This window comes from Saccopteryx leptura, chromosome 5, assembly GCF_036850995.1.
Source record: "Saccopteryx leptura isolate mSacLep1 chromosome 5, mSacLep1_pri_phased_curated, whole genome shotgun sequence".
NCBI classification, from domain to species: Eukaryota; Metazoa; Chordata; class Mammalia; order Chiroptera; family Emballonuridae; genus Saccopteryx; species Saccopteryx leptura.
Genome location: NC_089507.1, coordinates 204,184,281 through 204,204,462, shown reverse-complemented (window position 1 = coordinate 204,204,462; position 20,182 = coordinate 204,184,281). Strand labels below are relative to the sequence as shown.

The window sequence follows — 20,182 nt, the reverse complement described above, 5'->3', positions numbered from 1 at the left end:
ACAGGAGGTTCTTGTTCTGCCCACTCCTCTCCTCCAGGAGAAGAATCAGAGAGAGGGCTCGGCTCCACCAGAACTGCTCACCTCATACTTATTAGGTGCAATGAAGTTTAAGGTCTCATCAGGGTCATACAGGATTGAGAAGGCCAGTTCCAGCACCTCCTGAGGAGAAAGGTTTCAGTTAGCTGGAGCAATGGACTGGCCTGGGCACTGGCACGCCAAGATCTTGGCTCAAGTCCTAGTAATGTGGCACCACCACCAAATGTGCTGATTCAGATGTGATGTCATCAGAGCCCCAGGGCATTTGCACAGGAATGGCTGGAGATGGGGCCCAGTGGTGACTGATCAACCTTAACTCACTCACTCCCCACCCAAGTCATGCCTGAGATTGGAGAAAAGTCATTCCTCAATATTCAGAAGCTTGTGTAGGAAGAGTCCACGACTGTGTATTACCTTATATATAGATCTTGGCAATTAAACTGAAAAGTCTTAACAGTTGAAAACCACAACAAAGAAAACAAGTTGTGGCCAAAGATGGGACAATTTAAGCATCAACACCATAACTATAATGGGCTGAACAAATATAATTTGCTTAAATCCTGAGCTCATAATTCTAAAAAACAAAACAACACACTGCGGGGTATCAGGGAAGTAACTCCTTGTTTTAAAAGTCGGTACACAGCTCTGGCCGGATAGCTCCGTTGGCTGGAACATCAGCCCAAAGTGCAGAGGTTGTCAGTTTGATCCCCGGTCAGAGCACAAACAGCAACAGATCGATGTTTCTGTCTCTCTCTCTCCCTTCCTTTCTGGCTAAAAGCAATCAATAAAAAAATTTTTAAAAATAAAAGTAGGTACATAATAGGAAAGAATCAAGCACTTGTCCTTCTTTCTTGCATAAACCGTACCACAGGGAAACAAACAGTAGATGACTGCAAGTTCCTTCGTGGAGAAGTAGTTCAGCTAATAATGAAAAGCACGGACTGCATCGGAACACCACCAGTTAGCAAGCCTTCACTTACGAACGGAATGAGGCACTGGGCATCCAGGTTACTGATATCACAAAAGAGAGACAGATGGCCACACATTATGTGTCTCTTGATAGAACATAATACTATCTTGGAAGTAGTCTTATCAAAAGGTCAAACCTAAACTGTATCAAGCCTCTAGATCTCTCTACCAATTTACAGATCTGGGACAGAGAAACAAGTTAAACTGTACCAGCGGGAGACAATCAGCAAAGTTCAGACTCTGGGAAACTACCAAACAAGCAACCTGGTTTCTTCAGCTAATAAAGTGCAAAGAGAAGATAAAGGTGGAAAAGATGGAGGGGGACCTTAGGCATTATTAAACTCAGAAGACTGACTAATCACAAAGAGTAGCCTCGATTTGGAGTCTGACTTTGCAAACAAATGGGTATGAGTGTTTGTACGTGCACACGTGTGTATGTATGTATAAACATTTACATATTTTAGAGAAATTATGATAGTTATAAGACAATTAGTGAGAATGCAAACCTCAATGGAATATTTGATATTAAATAACAACTTCTTTCTTTTTAGGTGTGATAATGGTGTTGGTTACATTGGAGTCCTAGAGGTACAGTCTAAATACCTACAGATGAAATGATGGAATACTTGAGGTTTTCTTCACAGTAAGAGAGAGGAAGGCAGATGTGTAGAAACTGCAATGGCTGTTGAGGCTGGGTGATGCATATGGGGTGGTTCTGTCTGTTTTGGTGTGTGCTCAAAATGGTCCTCAATAACACCGCCAGGAGGAATTCAGAGACAGAGGAGGGCGACAGTGGGCACCGAGCACACCGGCACCGCCAATAACACCGCCAGGAGGAATTCAGAGACAGAGGAGGGCGACAGTGGGCACCGAGCACACCGGCACCGCCAATAACACTACCAGGAGGAATTCAGAGACAGAGGAGGGCGACAGTGGGCACCGAGCACACCGGCACCGCCAATAACACAGCCAGGAGGAATTCAGAGACAGAGGAGGGCGACAGTGGGCACCGAGCACACCGGCACCGCCAATAACACCGCCAGGAGGAATTCAGAGACAGAGGAGGGCGACAGTGGGCACCGAGCACACCGGCACCGCCAATAACACTACCAGGAGGAATTCAGAGACAGAGGAGGGCGACAGTGGGCACCGAGCACACCGCCAACAGTGCTGGGAACCACCGTGACAGCGACCGGCCCAGGCAGCCTCTCCACTCACCTTGTTCTGTTTCAGAGCGCTTTTCTCTTTCATGTGGGGACAGTCTTTCCCAGTGACAATGGCCTTAATGTCTGCAACAGGAACTGATAATGAAGGGGATTAGTCTCTGGAAGCTTCGCTGCAAGCTGGTCCTTGCTTTGGTGCTAGGAGGGAAGCCGCAGCCCAGACGCAAAGGGCCGCGCCAGCTCAGGGAGTGCGGCCTCGCATCGCTCCCTGCTCCACGGTCACTCCCACGGACCAGGCCTGCTGGGCTTCTGGAGTGTCTTCCCAAGGCGTGGGGCCTCCAAACTCCCCTCGCTTGCACATCACAGAAATGACAGTGATGACACCACCACAGCAGTGGCAGCAGCTAACAGTCTCACCTGTTACCTGCCTACTACTGGTCTTAAGTGCCTTACATACACTACTCAGTCCTCTTGTGAGAGACATGTGGCTATTATTCTCAAAGAAGAAACCAAGGCAGCTGGGAGAATGAACTCACAATTAATTACAATTAATTAGAATTAGTAGCAAAGCCAGGATTTGAATCCAGACAGTGTGCTCTTAACCACCACCTTTCAACTTAGTTTTGTATCACCCTTTACGACCTGCAAGTCCCATTCCCCTCTGTGATCTCACTGAATTCTCCCAGCAGCCCTGTGAGGTGGGCTGGAGAGAGATGACCTCCGACAGACAAGGAAACGGGTCCGGAGAGATGACTGGTCCCAGACCAGATCGTCAGTCTGAACTAGCCCGGACTAGAACTCTCCTGACACCGAGTCCGGCTACTAGGACAGAGCAACAGAGAAATGCACGTACTTTTCTCCTGCAGGGATTCAAATGTCACCTCCCCTTGAGGGTTGTCGTCCAAGTCACCATAGTGCAGGACCTTGTGGTTCAGCGCCAAGCGGCAGTACCAGAAACGCTCTGGAACACAAGGGACACCAGGCGGGTGAGCCAGTGCAGTTCTGGGAAAGGCCTGGGCACCAAGGGCAAAGGCTGCTGTGCGCCTCGCCCGCTCCCTGCAGGGTCTGCCCCCGCCCGTCCGCCCTGTGCAGCGGCGGGGCAGCAAGGACCAGCCCGGCGCCCCAGGCGCCCCATCACCTTGCCTTCGGCGATTCCCAATCTTCCGGAAGCTGCTGCCCTCGCAGAGCCGGTTCAGGCGCTGCTGCTTGATCAGCTCGAGGATCTCAGGCTGGATCTTCTCCCTCAGCTCCCTGGGGGACACGCACGGGGGGCGGGGGTCACAGCAAAGCTTTTGCCAAAGGTAGAGCTGGGGCTGCCTCCCCCGCCCCTCGGAACGGCACTTACACGATGGGTGGGGATTGGAAGTCATCTTGACTCATCCTCTCGGACTGGCGCAGTCTCAGAATCTCCGAGTAGCTCAGGCTGCGCAGTTTGCTCTTGAATTGATCCAAAGAGTTGGGTTTGGAGGGCAGAGCGCGAGTGATCTGCTCTCGGACGACCTGCATCACCTACAGGGACAGGAAGAAGGTGGCCACCTTGCCCCTGCTCCGACACACGCACAGGCCACATGAGGGCACCAAGGCCCTGCCTTTGCCCAGGGTCTGGAGCATGGCAGGCGCTACAGGTATGTGCAGAGGAACAGACTGCCACGTGCTAGGGCACAACTTCTTAGATGGTTATTTAGGACAAACGACTGATGGTGACAAATGCTTCTCATAAATGTCAATTAGTAAATGGTGTGGAATGAGCATAGGTTTCTGAAATCAGAGAGACATGGGTTCAGATCTTGACTCTGTCCCTTAATCTGTTCCTTGAACAAGTCACCTAACATCGTCAGGCCTCTACCTACTCTTTAAAGGGAGAGAAAGAGAAAGAAGGGCAGTGTTCTGACACATGCTGTCTGAAGGTCAGGAGATGCTATATGGAGGCACTGCGCCTGGTGCACTGTGCTGTGTTCAAAGAACGCGTTCCTTCCCTTAAGACAACACCGAACGGAAAAAGCAGGCTGGCACACTGCACAGCAGCCAGCTCTCCACTACTGAAGGAAAAGTCTATAGGAAGAAAGGCCACAGTGAGACACAGAAAAATGATTGTCACTGGGAGGTAGAACAACAGAAAACTTTTCCTTCTTTATATCAATACTTTCCAAATTTTTACAATGAGATGAGCACCTTCAAAGCACTCAAGCCCTAGACTACCAGCTCTTGAGGGCCTCGCATGCTGCACAGCGCAGGGACTCAGAAAGCCTCGTGGAATGACTTCTGGGCAGGTGCCCACGGCCTGCGTATCATGTCGATCCACTCCAACCTCTCCCGGATGTTTCCAGTTCACAAAAATGAAGTGTCTGCACGTAGTAAGTGTTCAGTAAACCACGGCTGGTATTGCTGTGCTATCCTCCTGTCCCCTGAGGAGACCAGAGGGGCAAGTGCTGGCTCCACTGGTGGCAGTGGAAGCACAACCAGCGGGGACTGAGGCTCTCCAGTGCCTCAGGCTGCAGTCCAAGCTGGTGTTCCAGCTCAGGGATTTCCCTGGCTCTGGCCAGCTGTCACAGACTGTCACGTGATGGTCTCAGCCCACGGACCTCAGCGTGCGGCACTGACCTTGTTGAAGTCCTCAGCTGTTGCCCTCATCTCCTTCCAGGTCTTGTTCAGCAGCTGGATGCAGATCCCAAAGAGCTCTTCGAAGGCCCGGTCGTGCGTAAAGAACATTGGGTGGTAGTCGTTGCGCCCTTCATTCGCTGGAGGGGAAGAGGCGGGGATGGTGAGCGGGGAGCTCACGTCCAGAAACGCGGGTCCCCTGCACCCCAGTCCCGAGGAATGAAACCAGAGCGAAGGCCAGGGCTAATGACGGGTGTGGGTGGGCCGCTCCCCACTTCCTGAGCCTCCCTCTGCAGGGCACCTTCTCTCGGTCTGCCTCTGCTCGGGGCAGACTCAGCTGTCCGTACCCCCGGGAGTCAGTGGATGGGGGGAGCTCTCAAACACGTGTGAATTATCAGCTTGAAAAAGCAACACCCGAGACTCCCGTGAACAAGATGAGACAGATTACAGCTCACCCAGTGACTGAGGCTGCAGAGCCCCACGACACCTAACGGGACACCCCGGGCCTCCCCGCTGAGCCCGAGGCCCGGCCGAAGGAAGAGGGCTCGCTGCACAGACTTACGCAGTTCCCCAACCTGGAGGATCTCACAGAGCATCTTGGTAAGCTCGATGGCACTGCGGCCAAAGGGACACTCGTGTTTGTCCTCACGGCTGCTGTTCTCCAGAACAATCTGAGGGGGAGAGGAAGGAGGGTGAGGGAGGAGAGGACTCGGAGGGTGAGGGAGGGAGGCTGGAGATACGGCCCCAGGACTGAGAAAGCTGGCCCTGCGCCATTACCCGGATGTAGGTGTCCTGGTGGACTTTGGCCAAGTACAGCATGTTGTCCAAGGCCAGCATTCCAGGAGGAGTCTGCGTAAAGTCCATCGCTGGGTTGATATGGTTCTGGAGGAATAAAGAACCCGGGACTGAGACTCAGCACTCTCACTGTGGGGTGTCACCTGAGTGGAAGCCCTGTTGCCCTGCCCCTGAATGGTGCCAGGACTGCGTACCTGCCTCTAATGTAGCCCTTCCACATCCCATCTCTACCACGAGCCCCTGACCACTGGGCTGCGGCTGGCTCACCTTGTATCCCCAGCGCGCAGCATACTGCTGGGCACTGAGTAGGTGGCGCAGTACGTATTTAATGGGATTAGCTCCATCCTCAACCTGTATCCTGTCACAAAATATCCTTGCCAACTTTTCAAAGAACCTCGCTGCTGTGGTGAGAGGTCCCTTCTCCACCCACCTGGCTGCCCTCCTGGCTGCCTACAGATGGCTTTGTTTCACAGGGCCCCAGGTTGCCCATGAACCTGTGACGACTACTGCAGAGGCAAACCAAACACCAAGGCCCTCCAGCTCCTCAGTGTTCTCTATTCCAGGGCCACATTACAGAGGAGGGCATCCAGGCTCGGCTGGGTGGGCCCTCTGACTTCCTGTCAGGAGAGAAGGTCTACTAAGGGCCGTGCTTGGGAAGCTTACAGTGAATCCCAGCATTTTGTAGTCCTTGGTATACATGGCTTTGCGTTTTTCAGTCCCACTCCCGGGGACATTGCTTGGGTCAGACTCTGCGTCAAATGCAATCCTCCTCAGTTCGAATATGATGTCTCTTTGAGCCTGCGGTGAAACACAGTCAGCAGGTGAATCAGCTAACCAAGGGAGGCAAGGAGAAGGGGAGTGGGCTGGGCTTGGGCAGAACCCTGGCCTGCGTGGCTCAGTGAAGAGGCAGCCCTGTGCACACATCTAAGCCAGGAAAGCTCCACTCCACTCAGCACCGACCTGGTCATTGGGGTCCATCTTGGTCATCATCCTTTCTTCCAGAAGGTTAAAGGTCAGGACTTGCAGGACATACAGCTGATGGGCCATCTCGGTTTTGATGGGGCGGTTCCCTCGAATCACATGCTGGAAAAAGCAAAGGCAGGGAGCAGAGAGCTGAACTGATTTTCTTTTATTCGACAGTCATATCCATGTTGGTGAAAAGAAAGTACGCTGGGCAGGGCACAGGGCTTTCCTCCCACACACAGGGACTGCATGTTCTCGAAGGGATGGAGCATGAATGGGCTTGATTCAGGCAGTGATGATTCACCGCGGGCCCAGAGAACGCCATCCTCTTCTCCACATTGCCCTGGGCAGGGAAAGTGCACTGAAGGGTGGAGGCGGCACCCGCCATGCCAGAGGACAGAGGCTACCCCGTGAAGATTATGACACGGGACATCAGCAGCTGGCCTCACTCCCATCAGGTAAGTAATCGCTGGGTACACTCGGTAAGTGATTACTAGTGTAAGTTTGGACTAGCCACATTTCACGTGTTCAACAGCCAGACGGGGCTAGTGGCTACCAAACTGGACTGCACAGGTCTGAAGAAACTGAGTATCAGTCCAAGACAATAGCTAGCCTGCACGGAGAAAGATCTGCTTGCAGAATTGGACAGTCAGTATGGTTCTTCTGTCCTCCCTTAGAAAAAGAACATGTTTTGGATGGCCTCATCAAGTGGAGAGATTTTAGGTCCTTTTCTTTGAATGATACGGAGACACCTGCACCCAGGGGGGCACCTCATGCTCCTTGCCCGACCCCCTCTCCCCACCATCTCGCCTACACTTGCCCTGCTCCTTCTCTCCCATCAGTGTATGTCCCCTCCTGCATCCTGCGTTCCCGCCAGGTCCTCTGTCCTGCCCTCTCGGTCCACGGCCCCACCTCCCAGCTGTGTTCACCCCTCCTCCCTGCCTTGCTGTTGCCCCCTCTCCTGTTCTCATGCTCCGTCACTGTCTTCTCTTGCTCGCCCCATCTCCCTGCCCCCGGGCTGACCAGTGCTTGGTTCTGTTCTGGTCTCAGGCCGTCCTGTTCTCACTCCCACAAGAGCGGCTCTTCCCTGCTCGCCCCTTGTACTTCTCGCTCCCTTTCTCCGTCTCACCACCATCCTGAATCCTGTCACTCTCGGTCTTTTCTCGTCCAAATGAGACTCCTGCCATTTCCCACAAGAACCACCTCCTTGTCCTTTGTGTTTTCTTACTCAGTTAGCTATGTCTTTAAGCCTGTGCTGTTCAATACGGTAACCACAGGCCATTTGCAGCTATTTGCATTTAAGTCACTTACAATTAACTTAAGTTGAAAATTCAGGTCCTCAGTAGAAATAGCCATGCTTCAAGTTCACCAGGCACATGTAGCTAGTGAATGCCACCCAAAGATAGGGCAGATATCGAACATTTATTTTCCTTATCACAGAAAGCTCTGTGAGATAGATCTGCTCCAGAGCTTCCAACTCTAGATTAGAATCTTTCGTGAGCTCCCTCTAACTTCAGATCAGCTCTCTCTAGGACCTGCTCTGGCTGGAGCCCGGGCTTGTTAGACCCATGCCACCCAATCTGGCAGGCACTAGCCACATGTGGCCAGTCCAAACAGATGTGCTGTCAATGAAAAATGCACACCGGACCTCAGAGCTTTTGTATGAAAACTCAAAATGTGTAGTTTCTCATTAATGACTTTTTTCTATTGATCACATGCTGAAATCATAGTACTTTGGATATTCTAGGTTAAATGAAATGTTATTAAAATTAACTTTATGTCTTCTTTTAAATGTTGCTGCTAGAACATTTAGAATAAAATAAGTGGTTCCTATTATACTTCCACTGGACTCACGCTGCTCTGGACCTGGTCTCCCCACTGTGTGACGCTGGGGTACCTTTCCTTTCGGCTTCTTTCTGTCTCTGCACAGCCAAACAAAGCCCCAAGCCACATGTGGATATTTAAATTTCAACTAAAATTTAAAAAACAACAAAAAACAAACGAAGCTCCCAGACTAGGTATCTTTCAAGTGTTCAATGGCCCCGTGTGGCTGGCTGCTACCATTCTGGACAGCACATGCACAGCTGCAGAAGTTCCTACTGGACAAGGCTGCTCTGCTCTCCTGCTCGGCTGTGCGGATGCCGCCGCCCCTCCCTCGGAGCCCTCTCCTGCTCCCTCTGTCCCATGCACTCCCTCTGTCTCTCCTCTTAGCTCAGGCTTGGCATCGGCCTCCCTCTCCGCAAGCTCACTTTCCTTCTGCTTTACCCACCCCCCCCTCCCCGTCTCCCTCCTCCCCCAGCTTCCCTGCCCCTCTCCCCAAGCTCACTTTCCTTCTCTGCTTCCCCCCCCCCCGTCTCCCTCCTCCCCCAGCTTCCCTGCCCCTCTCCCCAAGCTCACTTTCCTTCTCTGCTTCCCCCCCCCGTCTCCCTCCTCCCCCAGCTTCCCTGCCCCCTCTCCCCAAGCTCACTTTCCTTCTCTGCTTCCCCCCCCCGTCTCCCTCCTCCCCCAGCTTCCCTGCCCCCCTCTCCCCAAGCTCACTTTCCTTCTGCTTTACCCACCCCCCCCGTCTCCCTCCTCCCCCAGCTTCCCTGCCCCCCTCTCCCCAAGCTCACTTTCCTTCTGCTTTACCCACCCCCCCCCCGTCTCCCTCCTCCCCCAGCTTCCCTGCCCCCCTCTCCCCAAGCTCACTTTCCTTCTCTGCTTCCCCCCCCACCCTGTCTCCCTCCTCCCCCAGCTCCCCTGCCCCCCGCTGCCTTTGGTTTCTCTGCCACCGCTCTGCTGCCCCCCACACCTTTCTTGCCTCAGTCTGAGCCTCTCTTCTCCACATGCCCTCTCTCTGCTGCTGCTATTTTCCCTACATCTCTTCCCATTCCTTCCTCCTCACCTCTCCAGAACTCATAATGCCGCTTTAAAGAGAGCTAAAGTCAACAGAACATTGGTTTTCATTCCCTTCAATTCCCCTTTCTCAAACTTCAGACGCATCATAGTGGGAAGGTAATTATCCTAGCCATCAACGGCTTAAAGAATCACAGCTCCATGCGGGTGAGTTACAGTCTCAGAGGTTCTACCTGACGTCTCACTGACGGTCAGATATCGTGAGGCCTACGTTCTTTGGTCCTGAGTCCTGACACTGAACTGTCTTCTGTAGTGGAATCCTGGCTTCTCACAAGGTCTCCCCAGGAATGAGCTGAACTTCTAACCCCATTCGAGTACACAGAAAGCCTCAAAATTCATTCAGTTTCCCTCAGAAGGGCACCCTCACTCCCACACCTGCAGAGGACAGCTGCTCAGGGATGTGGACAAGGGTATGTGGGACCTGTGTGCTCTCCATCACTTGCAGGGAACTGGCCAGGAGACAGGAGCTGGTTCTGCAAGGTGAAGTCTGGCAGGCTGTGTGCGTTCAGCCCAGCTGATTGCTAGATTCACAAGAACTCAGAGCTCACTTCTTAAATTCTATCACCTTTGTATCTTACTCACAATGAATGGCCAATACGTGCACAGTGCTGACCGCGTGCCAGGCACCCTGCTAAGCACTGTAGATATATTAGCTTCTTTAGTCCCCACGTCCCAATGGGCAAATTGAAGCTCACAGAAGTTAAGTGAATTGCTCAAGATCAAAGATCGGTTAATGGCGGGGGGGGGGGGGGGGGGGGGCGCTGGTGACTCCAAAGTTCATGTTCAGAATTATCAAGCCTTTCACACTGGACTCCCAATTTCTCATGTTATTCCCTTCGCTGTGTTCTCCTATTTTTGACAAATGATAAAATGGCCTCCTTTTAATCCAGGTCCTGGACTCTCACCGTCCCTACCTCCCACCTCAATTCTCCCCCACCCCAAATCACCACCTGGTAATAAAGGGTTAGACCTCCTTCCAGGTGCCTCCCCCACCCTGCCAACTCCTACTCTACCTTCCTCCTTCCGACACTCTTCAGGAAGCATCCAGATCTAGGAGTGTGATCTTTCTGAAATGCCAGTCTGGTTACTTCATGATCTCAATTAAATCCCCCAAACTGCTCTTGGGGAAAAAGATGAAGACTCTCCTCGCGCTGGTGTCTGCTGCCTCTGCAGTCTCACCACGGACCCCCTGCTTCCAGCTCTACCCACCACTCTGTCTAGGTGCCCCCCACTCCTCTGCTTCTCGGTCTGCTACCTCTGCAGTCTCACCACGGACCCCCTTGCTCCAGCTCTACCCACCACACTCTGTCTAGGTGCCCCCCACTCCTCTGCTTCTCGGTCTGCTGCCTCTGCAGTCTCACCACGGACCCCCTGCTTCCAGCTCTACCCACCACTCTGTCTAGGTCCCCCCACTCCTCTGCTTCTCGGTCTGCTACCTCTGCAGTCTCACCACGGACCCCCTGCTTCCAGCTCTACCCACCACACTCTGTCTAGGTCCCCCCACTCCTCTGCTTCTCGGTCTGCTGCCTCTGCAGTCTCACCACGGACCCCCCTGCTTCCAGCTCTACCCACCACACTCTGTCTAGGTCCCCCCACTCCTCTGCTTCTCGGTCTGCTGCCTCTGCAGTCTCACCACGGACCCCCCTGCTTCCAGCTCTACCCACCACACTCTGTCTAGGTCCCCCCACTCCTCTGCTTCTCGGTCTGCTACCTCTGCAGTCTCACCACGGACCCCCTGCTTCCAGCTCTACCCACCACACTCTGTCTAGGTCCCCCCATTCCTCTGCTTCTCGGTCTGCTGCCTCTGCAGTCTCACCACGGACCCCCCTGCTTCCAGCTCTACCCACCACACTCTGTCTAGGTCCCCCCCCCCTGCTTCTCGGTCTGCTACCTCTGCAGTCTCACCACGGACCCCCCTGCTTCCAGCTCTACCCACCACACTCTGTCTAGGTCCCCCCATTCCTCTGCTTCTCGGTCTGCTGCCTCTGCAGTCTCACCACGGACCCCCCCTGCTTCCAGCTCTACCCACCACACTCTGTCTAGGTCCCCCCCCCCCTGCTTCTCGGTCTGCTACCTCTGCAGTCTCACCACGGACCCCCCTGCTTCCAGCTCTACCCACCACACTCTGTCTAGGTACCCCCCACACTCCCCACTCCTCTGCTTCTCGGTCTGCTTACTTGTCCTCAGTCTCACCCGCCAACATTCCTCTAAAGGCTTCCAGACACCTCTCCTTCAGCACAGGCCTGACTGCCCCTCCTCTGCAATCTCGCAGACCACGACACTTTATGGCACCTGACCACATGGTGCTATGACCACCTGTCTCTCCTACTGGGCCGGAAGTTCTCTGTGGGCAAACACACTGTCTCATTCTTCCCTACCTGTGCCCCACACAACTCAGGTTTATGACTGGTGATGGTTCAGTGAATCACTTTCCACTTTTGAGCCTATTTTAACACATTCCCTCCAGATAAACATCTTTGGATTTGCAGCACAACAGACAGTCCAGCTGGCCCTTATTGTTTGAGGCTCTGCAGGTCCTGGCTGCCCCTGGCCTCCTGGAGACAGCTCTGCTTACAAAGGATTACAGGGAAAGCTTCTCCACCTTATGGAGTGTTGAGTACCAGTTGGTAAGTTCCCTCCCAGTGCCCACCCCGCTCAATGGTCATTTCAATAGCAATAATACAACTATAACAACAGTAACACTGTTATTAATAGTAATTAAATACATCTTGTTCTGGGAACTTACTTACATTTAGGATTATGGATCGAAGGTGCTTCTGTGCAAATGCATTGGCCATATCCTATTGAGAGAAACACGCAAGTGTAAGGCAAGGCAGAGGAAGGTGATATCTTAGCTCTGGGGCTTTTCCTTGTACATTTTTATTCCTTTCAAACGAAACGTGGGCAAGTAATAAAAAATCCACAGACCATCAAATGTATCCTTAACAAATTCCCTCACATTTTTCTTTGTAAATGCAAATGAACTCAAATAGGGTTTCCCTTCCCAACAGCACAATGGACTGCACCATCTTCAAAGAGGGACGGAGACTGCTCCAGGACAAGACACTGTTACAAGGACACTGGGTGACGGACAACGCACACAGAGCACAGAGCAGCGTGATGGTCCCCAGCCACATGCGCTGTTCCGGGCGGGCTCTGTTCCAGGCTTCCTGGCTACCCAGGCCGGAGGGGACTCCAGTGAAACCGGGGCTCCCTCGGGCCGCCGGCGCCCCAGCGCAGAGGGAGCTGGGCGTGGACACGAAACAGCGAGTGAGCCGTTTCCAGTTCACTTCTGACTGGTGCAGAGAACGTGTTGGGCGCTCTGGGGTCATTTTTCATAAGCGAGTTACTGTTTAATTTATATTTGGTTCTGGTTTAACTAACATTTGTGAAAAGATGTGACTTACTGATTTTTAGATAGAGGACAGAGAGAGAAAGGCAGGGGGCAAGGGAGGAGCGGGAAACATCAGCTCAGAGTAGGCGCTTCTCTCTGTGCCTTGACCGGGTAAGCCTGGGGTCTCGAAAGGGTGACCTCAGCGTTCCAGGTCGAGGCTCCATCCACTGTGCCACCACAGGTCAGGCTCCAGCTACACTTCATTTATTTAGCACACTCAGGAAAGTACCCTATTGAAGTCATCTTCCAGGGAGCAACGCCTTAAGGGCCTTCTCAGAACCATTACCCCAACCATTCTTAAGCAAATCTTCTAAAAATACATTATATCCACGTCTTCTTTGGAAGACTGCAATGATCATAAGTAGTTTAGTCACCGCCAAGGACTTGGCTTCATCAGAAAGACCGAGGTTTCCCCTTCCGGGCTGACACTGATGCCCTAAGGGAGCTAATGAAATGTGACACTGTTTTTCCCTAAACAAAACAGTCCAGATACCCGTGCTTCTCATTTCTCTGACAGCTTCTCATAATTCTTCTGCCTCTGCCTTCCAGTGTCAGCCATCACTGCTTATAATGTTCATAGTATGACTTCACTCTAAACTGCTGTGTTAATTTAATCTCACAGAGGACTGGGAGCCCATGGGCCCGAGGGGGCCATCACACCTCTCCCATGGAGCAATGTCCACGGACCCGTCACTCTCCTTGGAGCTGAAGGGCTTCTCTCTCACTTCTGGATTCCTGGCCATATTCCAAGTGGCTGATGCTGCTAGTAACACTGCTTTACTTTGCGTCCCCTGAACACACACCAACTGGGGGGAGGAGGGTGGCCTAGAAACTTCTTCGGTAGCTACAGGCGGGCAGCTTGTGATTAAGTCTTGCTGTGGATAACTAACAGAGTGGGTAGCAGGCAGTGCTGTACTGTGAGGACATAAAGCGCTTAGACCAAAAGCTTCTCTGTGGGGCTGGGGCAGGGGAGCACTAGCCCCTCTCAGATCCATGCAGAGCTGCGCTGGCTTCCCCAGCTCCCTCTGACAAGAAATGAGCATCCAATTTCCCTCTTGTCAACTGTCTAACTCGTTTCAGATTCCCACAGCCTCGTGAGCATCCAAAAAGGCATGGATTTACCTTTACACTTTGCTACATCAAGCTGGGAGGCGACGCATCGTGGTATCAGCTAGGAAAGCCACAGGCTAGTGCTGAATCTGCTCTTCCAGGCTGAACCAGCCCCACTTGAGGGCAGGTTACAAAGGAAAGGCTGGGTCGCACTCCCTGGGTCTGGCACCCCTTAATCCCTCATTGACTCTAATCTGCAGCACATCCTCAAGTGTCCTGACAGATGAGCTTTAAAGCACACAACCTCTTCCTGTGTCTTGGAGTTCCCTGAAGATCTAGACCCGATGTGAGACTCCTGCCCGGCTGTGACCCACCCACCTGGATGAGCGCAGGGGCCCATTCCGCACAGCGGTGCTACTTACAGTGACAGGCAGATCTAGAGGATTAAGGTGCTTGTCCTGCCAGCAGAAAGCAAAAAGCACAGAAAGAAGCAGATGGAAGAATGAGCTTTCAGTTTACATTCAAACGACCAGGAAGGATGAGGTTAACGGAGCAAAGCCATCCAAGAAAGACAGGACAGACAGAATCACAGGTGCTCCTGGTCCTCCTACTAGAATCCACCAAGAGCTTGGTACATGAGCCCATGTAAGTTTCAACCCCTGGAGACCTTTTAATCTGGCCCTTCTATTTGACAGAGAAACTGAGACTCAGAGAGGCTAAAGTGCATGTCCAGCCAGCGGCAGGAAGAGCACTCAGCCTCAAGGCCCTGGACTCTCAGGTCAGTGATTGTCCCCCTGCTCAGCTGATCCTGGTGTCCTCGTTTGTAAAACAGGAGTCTGTTCTTCCTATGTTACCCTGTGAAAACAGGGCAGACGTGGTTGCTCTCATCTTACAGGTGAGGAAACAAGGGCTCAGAGAAGTAGACCCATTTGTATAACATCACACAGCAAACTCACAGGGGAAGGAGGTTTAGAACCTGGATCAGAGGATCTTTATGCACTGAACTCCGTGCTAAGTCCCTCCACTCTTGCTTCCTTAAGTAAGGCTCAGTTGTATCTCCTTGGACTAACAGTGATGCCCAGAGGGTCTCCTCTCCCTTCTTGACCCTTTAACCTAGGGGTTGGCAAACTAAGACCAAATCAGGCTTGTCTCGAGTTTGTGTAAATAAGGCCTTATTGGAAGATGGCCACACTTCTTCGTTTATCTGCCGTCTGAGGCTGCTTTTGGCTACAACAGCAAGGCTAAAGAGCTGCCCTCGGGACAGTACGGGCCCCAAAGCAGGAAATGTTTACTCTCGAGCCCCTTAGAGAGACAAGTTTGCAGACCCTGCTCTGACCTAAGACCCTGGCTGGTTCCCCTGCTAGTTCTCCCCGGGTCTTCCTTAGCAAAGTCACTCTTGATGGGTTCCTGCCACAGACGGACAGGAGGAAGGACACTTGGAAAAATGGCTGGCTTTGCAGAGCAAAGGGTGAGTGGATGAGAATTCCTCTCTCGCAAGAGCCCAGTTGAAAAGCTTGAAAGGGCAGCCACAGACCTGTCGCTTGTCTTCAGGAGCCTTCAGAAAAAGGGCGTTAATCAGGGCAATGGCGTAGGTCTGAATCTCCTGATTGGAGCTGTGTCAATGGAGAGAGAAGGCAGAGATTAGAAGAATGACCAGCGAGATGGCGCTTAGAGTCGGTTTATGAAATCACTCACGGACTGGAACCAAATAATAATCTGGGGCTAAGTCTCCAAAGCCTTCAAAGTATTCATTCAATAAACGCTAACTCAGCATCTACTTAAAGCAGGGGCTACAAAATGATTGGACACTGTTCTCAGAGAGCTCAGTTTTAAAACGGGAGACAGAGAATAAGAAATAAAGCATTTTATGTAAATATAATTACATCGGTACAAACAGAGCCTATTTGGCCCATAGCGGGGTAAACATCCAACCCTGTCTGGTGTGATGGTGCTACAGGAGGACTGGGAAACACTTCCCTTAGTCTGAAGGAGCAAGGAGGGTCTCAGAGGGTTTTACGCAGGAGCAGGACACGGTCAGGTCTAACTATGGGAGGAATCTGGCAGTGGTGTGGAAGGAGTGATGAACGAATGAACGAGTAGACCAGCAGCGTGGAAACAAGCAAAGCGGGAGGACTGAAGACCCAGCAGACGGAGAGGGGCGGAGACGGACGGGCGGTGGGGCGGGGTCTCTTACACCTGCAGGTGCGAGATGAGCTGGCCCACGGTGATCTCCTCTGCTATCTTCTGGTACAGGCTCTGGCTGTTCAGGACCATGCTCTCCAGGATGGCCAGGGACCTCTGAAGGATGGACACGTCCACCATGGGCTGGCTCACGTACCCTGCAATCTAAAGTCGAGGGGCAAGTCAGCTGGAAGCTCAGGGCCCCTGGGAGCTGGACGGCTTAGGTTTCTGATGCGAGCCCACGAAGGCTCTCTCTTCCTAGGTGTGCTGCCCACAGTGGGGCAGCTGTGCCCAGGTGGAGAGCGGTTATCTGGTTTATGGCTACCTTGGCCCATGTGCCAGGGATCCCTAGGCATGGACAACTTGATTTCAATTTACAGTATCCAGTCAACTGTTTCCTCAATATCCAAGGGCTTATATCCTTCGTTTTCAAAGTAAGGGTTCAGGTGTGAAACCTGTGAGATAGAACCTTGGAAAGGTAGAAAGGACATTCAAACTCTTGCCAGCTAATTCTTCTCAATCCCCATCATAATGTCCTTGAAACATGGTCACGTCACCTCTGTTGAAATAACTCCAGCACGGGGAGGTTCCCAAAGTCCTAACCAATGATAGGTGTCATTCCAGGTCAGAATACAGCTACTGGTTTTAGGTAAGTTTTCCAAATTGACGCTGTCCATTCTTGTAGAAGAAAGGAGGACAAAACTGAAAGTCTCCACTCACCACCTACTGAGTTCAACCTGACAGTCCAAACAGGCTAGCTGGCAGGTTTGTAAACAGAAGGCGGACTTGTAAATACAAGGCAAAGGAAATGAACACTTTCTATCACAGCGCAGGGAGAATCGGGAAGCAGGTCAGGAGACGCGGTGGTGCTGGTCGATGCTGGGCTTCTCCCACGTCTCACCGACAGCCCAGGGCCCCTCCGGCCAGAACCAGCCCTGCGAGCCCAGCCCCACCCTCTCGGCGCGGCGCTGAGAGTGCCTCCGTCGGTCTTTCAGGAGCCACAGAGGACCAGAGTGGAGGACAGAAAGCCGGCCCTCGGTACTACTGCCTGAGCTCCACCTTTGCCTGGAGAACAAGTGGCGACTGAGGGAGAAGGAATGTTGGGGCCTCACCTGCTTAATGAAGGTGATGGAAACCATGTCCCAGGAGACAATGCCATGGTCCATGAGCTCTAGGAAGGCAGTCAGGGTGAATGCCAGCATCTCACTGTAGCTGAGACATGTGCAAAACAACACACACAATAATACAAAGATTCAAAACCAGGAGCAGGTGTGAAGGCAGCCACAATGGATGAAGTTCAGCCCAGGGCCACGTGAGCCAGCAGTCAATGCAACCAAGTCAGCGCCCGCATGCACACCTGGGCAGACGTGGGGCAGGCTCTGTCCAGGTAGCTATCACTGAACACACAAGGGCTGCTGGGTGAAGAGGCTTTCCTTCTCTATGCCGCCTCATCTCAGGGGAACAGAATCACTCCTCATTCCCTAAGAACGAGACACCAGACCTCCGTCAGACCCCAGCACCTGGTGGGGTGCCCGAGGAAGCTTGTGTCCCACGTTCGCCTTTAGGCCTAGAGGCAGCGGAGTGCAGCAGAAGAGCACCAGCTTTGGCCAAGGGTTCAATTCCTGTTCAACCGTGTACTTAACTGTGCAAATTTTACCTTTTCAAACTTCAGTTTCTTCCCTTGTACAATCGTGTCAATCTCACAGGGTTGTGGTGGGGCAACATGACAATGTCTGCAAAGCCCTTAGCATCGTGAGGATGGGGACTAAGGAAGCAAGTGTCTCTCTTCTTTATACACTAAATCCTTTCTACTTCTGTAGAATGCTTTATAATAAACAGACCACATTCCCATGTACAAGCATGTTCATATCCATTCTCATTACCAATGCTCCTCATGACAATACCGCACGGCAGGGTATTATCCCCATTTTAAAGAGGAGGAAGCGAAGGCCCCTCTAATCCTATACTCTCGGGAGACGGGAGAACTCCTGGGTCAATGCTGATGACAGCGAAAGCGTTAGGATTTTCCAGGACTTAAACAAATACTCGTGATTAGTTGCTTGGTTTGGCTGAAAATTTCAATAGCTGATCCATCGGCTGAAACATTTCTGACTCCCTTTCTGCCAGCTTAGACTCCACAGGTTCAGAAGGCAAACTAAACATCTGTTCTCTCACTGCTGATCAACGAGACAGCTTCCCAGCACGTGCCTCTCAGCACCGGAGTCATGCAAAGGCGCTCCTGGTGTGCTGCAAAGCTCTGGCTCTGCCCACCCTGTGAACATGGGGGGCAGGGAGGTGCGAATGGGTAGCAGGCACCCTATGGTAAACACAGAGAGAGGCATGTGCATGTGTGCGCCTGTGTGTGTGCAAGTGTGTGTGGGGCGGGAAGTGACTGCAGAGGGTGGCTAAGAACAGACAGACACCTGTTCTCGTCCACTGTGGCCAGTCTGCTCACTGACTTCCATTAGGCCAACCACTTTCCACAAATCTACAGGTCTGTCATGAGCTGACCTTTCTCCTTCTGAGTTCTGTGGCCCCTAAGTTTACTATTCACTTGGCATGGTACTATTTTGTGCGGGTCCAACTAGACTACAAGATGTAGGACCACAATAGTGAATGACATCCCTCTGTGTGAACTCTAGTGCTTGGCACACTGCTCTGCATGCAGTGTTCAAAATCCTGTGACTCAATGGAGTGAGACTAGGATGCCCTGTGGGGAGCAGCAAACCCCTGAAAGCCCCCAACGAGAACGAGACCGAGACCTCAGTGACACTCACTGGGACAAGAGCTTGGTTCCACTTTCCACAAGCCGTGTCAGCACAACAATGCCATCCATGTTGATGAACTCAGTGGCGAAGGTCACGTCAGCAGAGAGCTTGGCCAGCTCCTTCATGGCGTCCAGCCGGGTCTCCATGTTGGATGACTGGGTCCTTTCCATCAGCTGGCGCGCGGCCCGGGACTGTGAGAGCAGAAACAAGAGTGCATGCCATCTGCTCCTGCGGCAGGTGACTGCTCTGTGGACGGCTGTGAGGGGCCTTTCTGTGAACATCCCAGCCTGAGACAGAGCTCGTCTTTCCACTGCTTAGGAAATGCTAAATAAATATTTACTGGATTGAGCAGGGAACTAGCAATATGCCAAGACCAATTCTGCAGTAGCTGTATCCTTTCTGTACCACTCTGGCCTATGGATCAAGAAAATTCCCGAGAAAATACGAGAGAGATCTGGGAGATGACAGTCCACTAACTATGGCCAGTCACAGAGAAAGACACTGGTTCCACATACGGCACTTTTCTATTGATTAAAGTGTCAGACAGTGGAACTGGTTGTCTCTTGAAGTAATGAGCTCTTGGTCACTAGAAGCAATCAAGAATATCCAAGAATATCTAGACAGCCATCTGTCAGAGATGCTACAGAAGGGATTCCTGCACTGGGTGGGGAATTTAATCTGATGACCCTGGAGATCCCTTTCAATCTGAAAATGTGATAAGCCTCCCAGTTTTGTTTTGTTTTTTAAACTTTCTCTCAAGGTCCACATCACTGTTCCTCAAAGTGATATCCAGGGGTGACTTTAAGAATATCAAGGAGTGGGAAGCAGCTAATTTCAAGACAGCTTTTGGAGGACGATGACTGGTGCAGGAGCTTCCCCGGCAGAAAGCTGGCCTCTGGTCCGGGGCTCCAGCCACAGCCCCTCCCCTAGCATTCACCGACCTGTCCTTCTGCTGAGCTCACTTTCTACAGCCCCAGTCCCTCCCCTAGCGTTCACCGACCCGTCCTTCTGCTGAGCTCACTTTCTACAGCCACAGTCCCTCCCCTAGCGTTCACCTACCTGTCCTTCTGCTGAGCTCACTTTCTACAGCCCCAGTCCCTCCCCCAGCATTCACCAACCCGTCCTTCTGCTGAGCTCACTTTCTGGTCGTCCTTCTGCTGAACTCACTTTCTGGTCGGTGCCTCATGATTTACCACGTTGTCACCCTCTACTCCCAGTGTGTTCACTTAATGTTCTCGGCTGGAATCGGAGTCTCGAGCGCAAAGCTGCTCCTGCGGCCTTGCTTTTTCTTACAGTGCTAAATGAGCACGTGACTGAGCCCCGTCCTGCTGTCCTGCTGCCGGCCAAGGAGGCAGGCCTGCTCCTCTCTC

The 20,182-nt window shown here is 52.3% G+C and overlaps 1 protein-coding gene across 3 annotated transcripts in view; it reads right to left on the bottom strand.

Moving 5' to 3' along the window:
- Positions 1-20,182, bottom strand: part of ELMO2 (engulfment and cell motility 2) — a 36,136-nt gene that overhangs the window by 2,325 nt on the left and 13,629 nt on the right. For 2 of the 3 annotated variants that reach the window (XM_066387616.1, XM_066387615.1), the window contains 15 exons: positions 18,822-19,003; positions 17,157-17,256; positions 16,058-16,209; positions 15,398-15,476; positions 12,170-12,220; positions 6,522-6,644; positions 6,225-6,359; positions 5,544-5,648; positions 5,329-5,437; positions 4,770-4,906; positions 3,514-3,677; positions 3,307-3,419; positions 3,022-3,129; positions 2,224-2,306; positions 82-159 (listed from right to left, as the gene is read on the bottom strand). In XM_066387616.1, coding sequence (XP_066243713.1) covers positions 82-159; positions 2,224-2,306; positions 3,022-3,129; positions 3,307-3,419; positions 3,514-3,677; positions 4,770-4,906; positions 5,329-5,437; positions 5,544-5,648; positions 6,225-6,359; positions 6,522-6,644; positions 12,170-12,220; positions 15,398-15,476; positions 16,058-16,209; positions 17,157-17,256; positions 18,822-19,003 — 1,719 coding nt within the window. The remainder of the gene's footprint in view (positions 1-81; positions 160-2,223; positions 2,307-3,021; positions 3,130-3,306; positions 3,420-3,513; positions 3,678-4,769; positions 4,907-5,328; positions 5,438-5,543; positions 5,649-6,224; positions 6,360-6,521; positions 6,645-12,169; positions 12,221-15,397; positions 15,477-16,057; positions 16,210-17,156; positions 17,257-18,821; positions 19,004-20,182) is intronic. The other variant, XM_066387617.1, reaches the window with a different exon arrangement.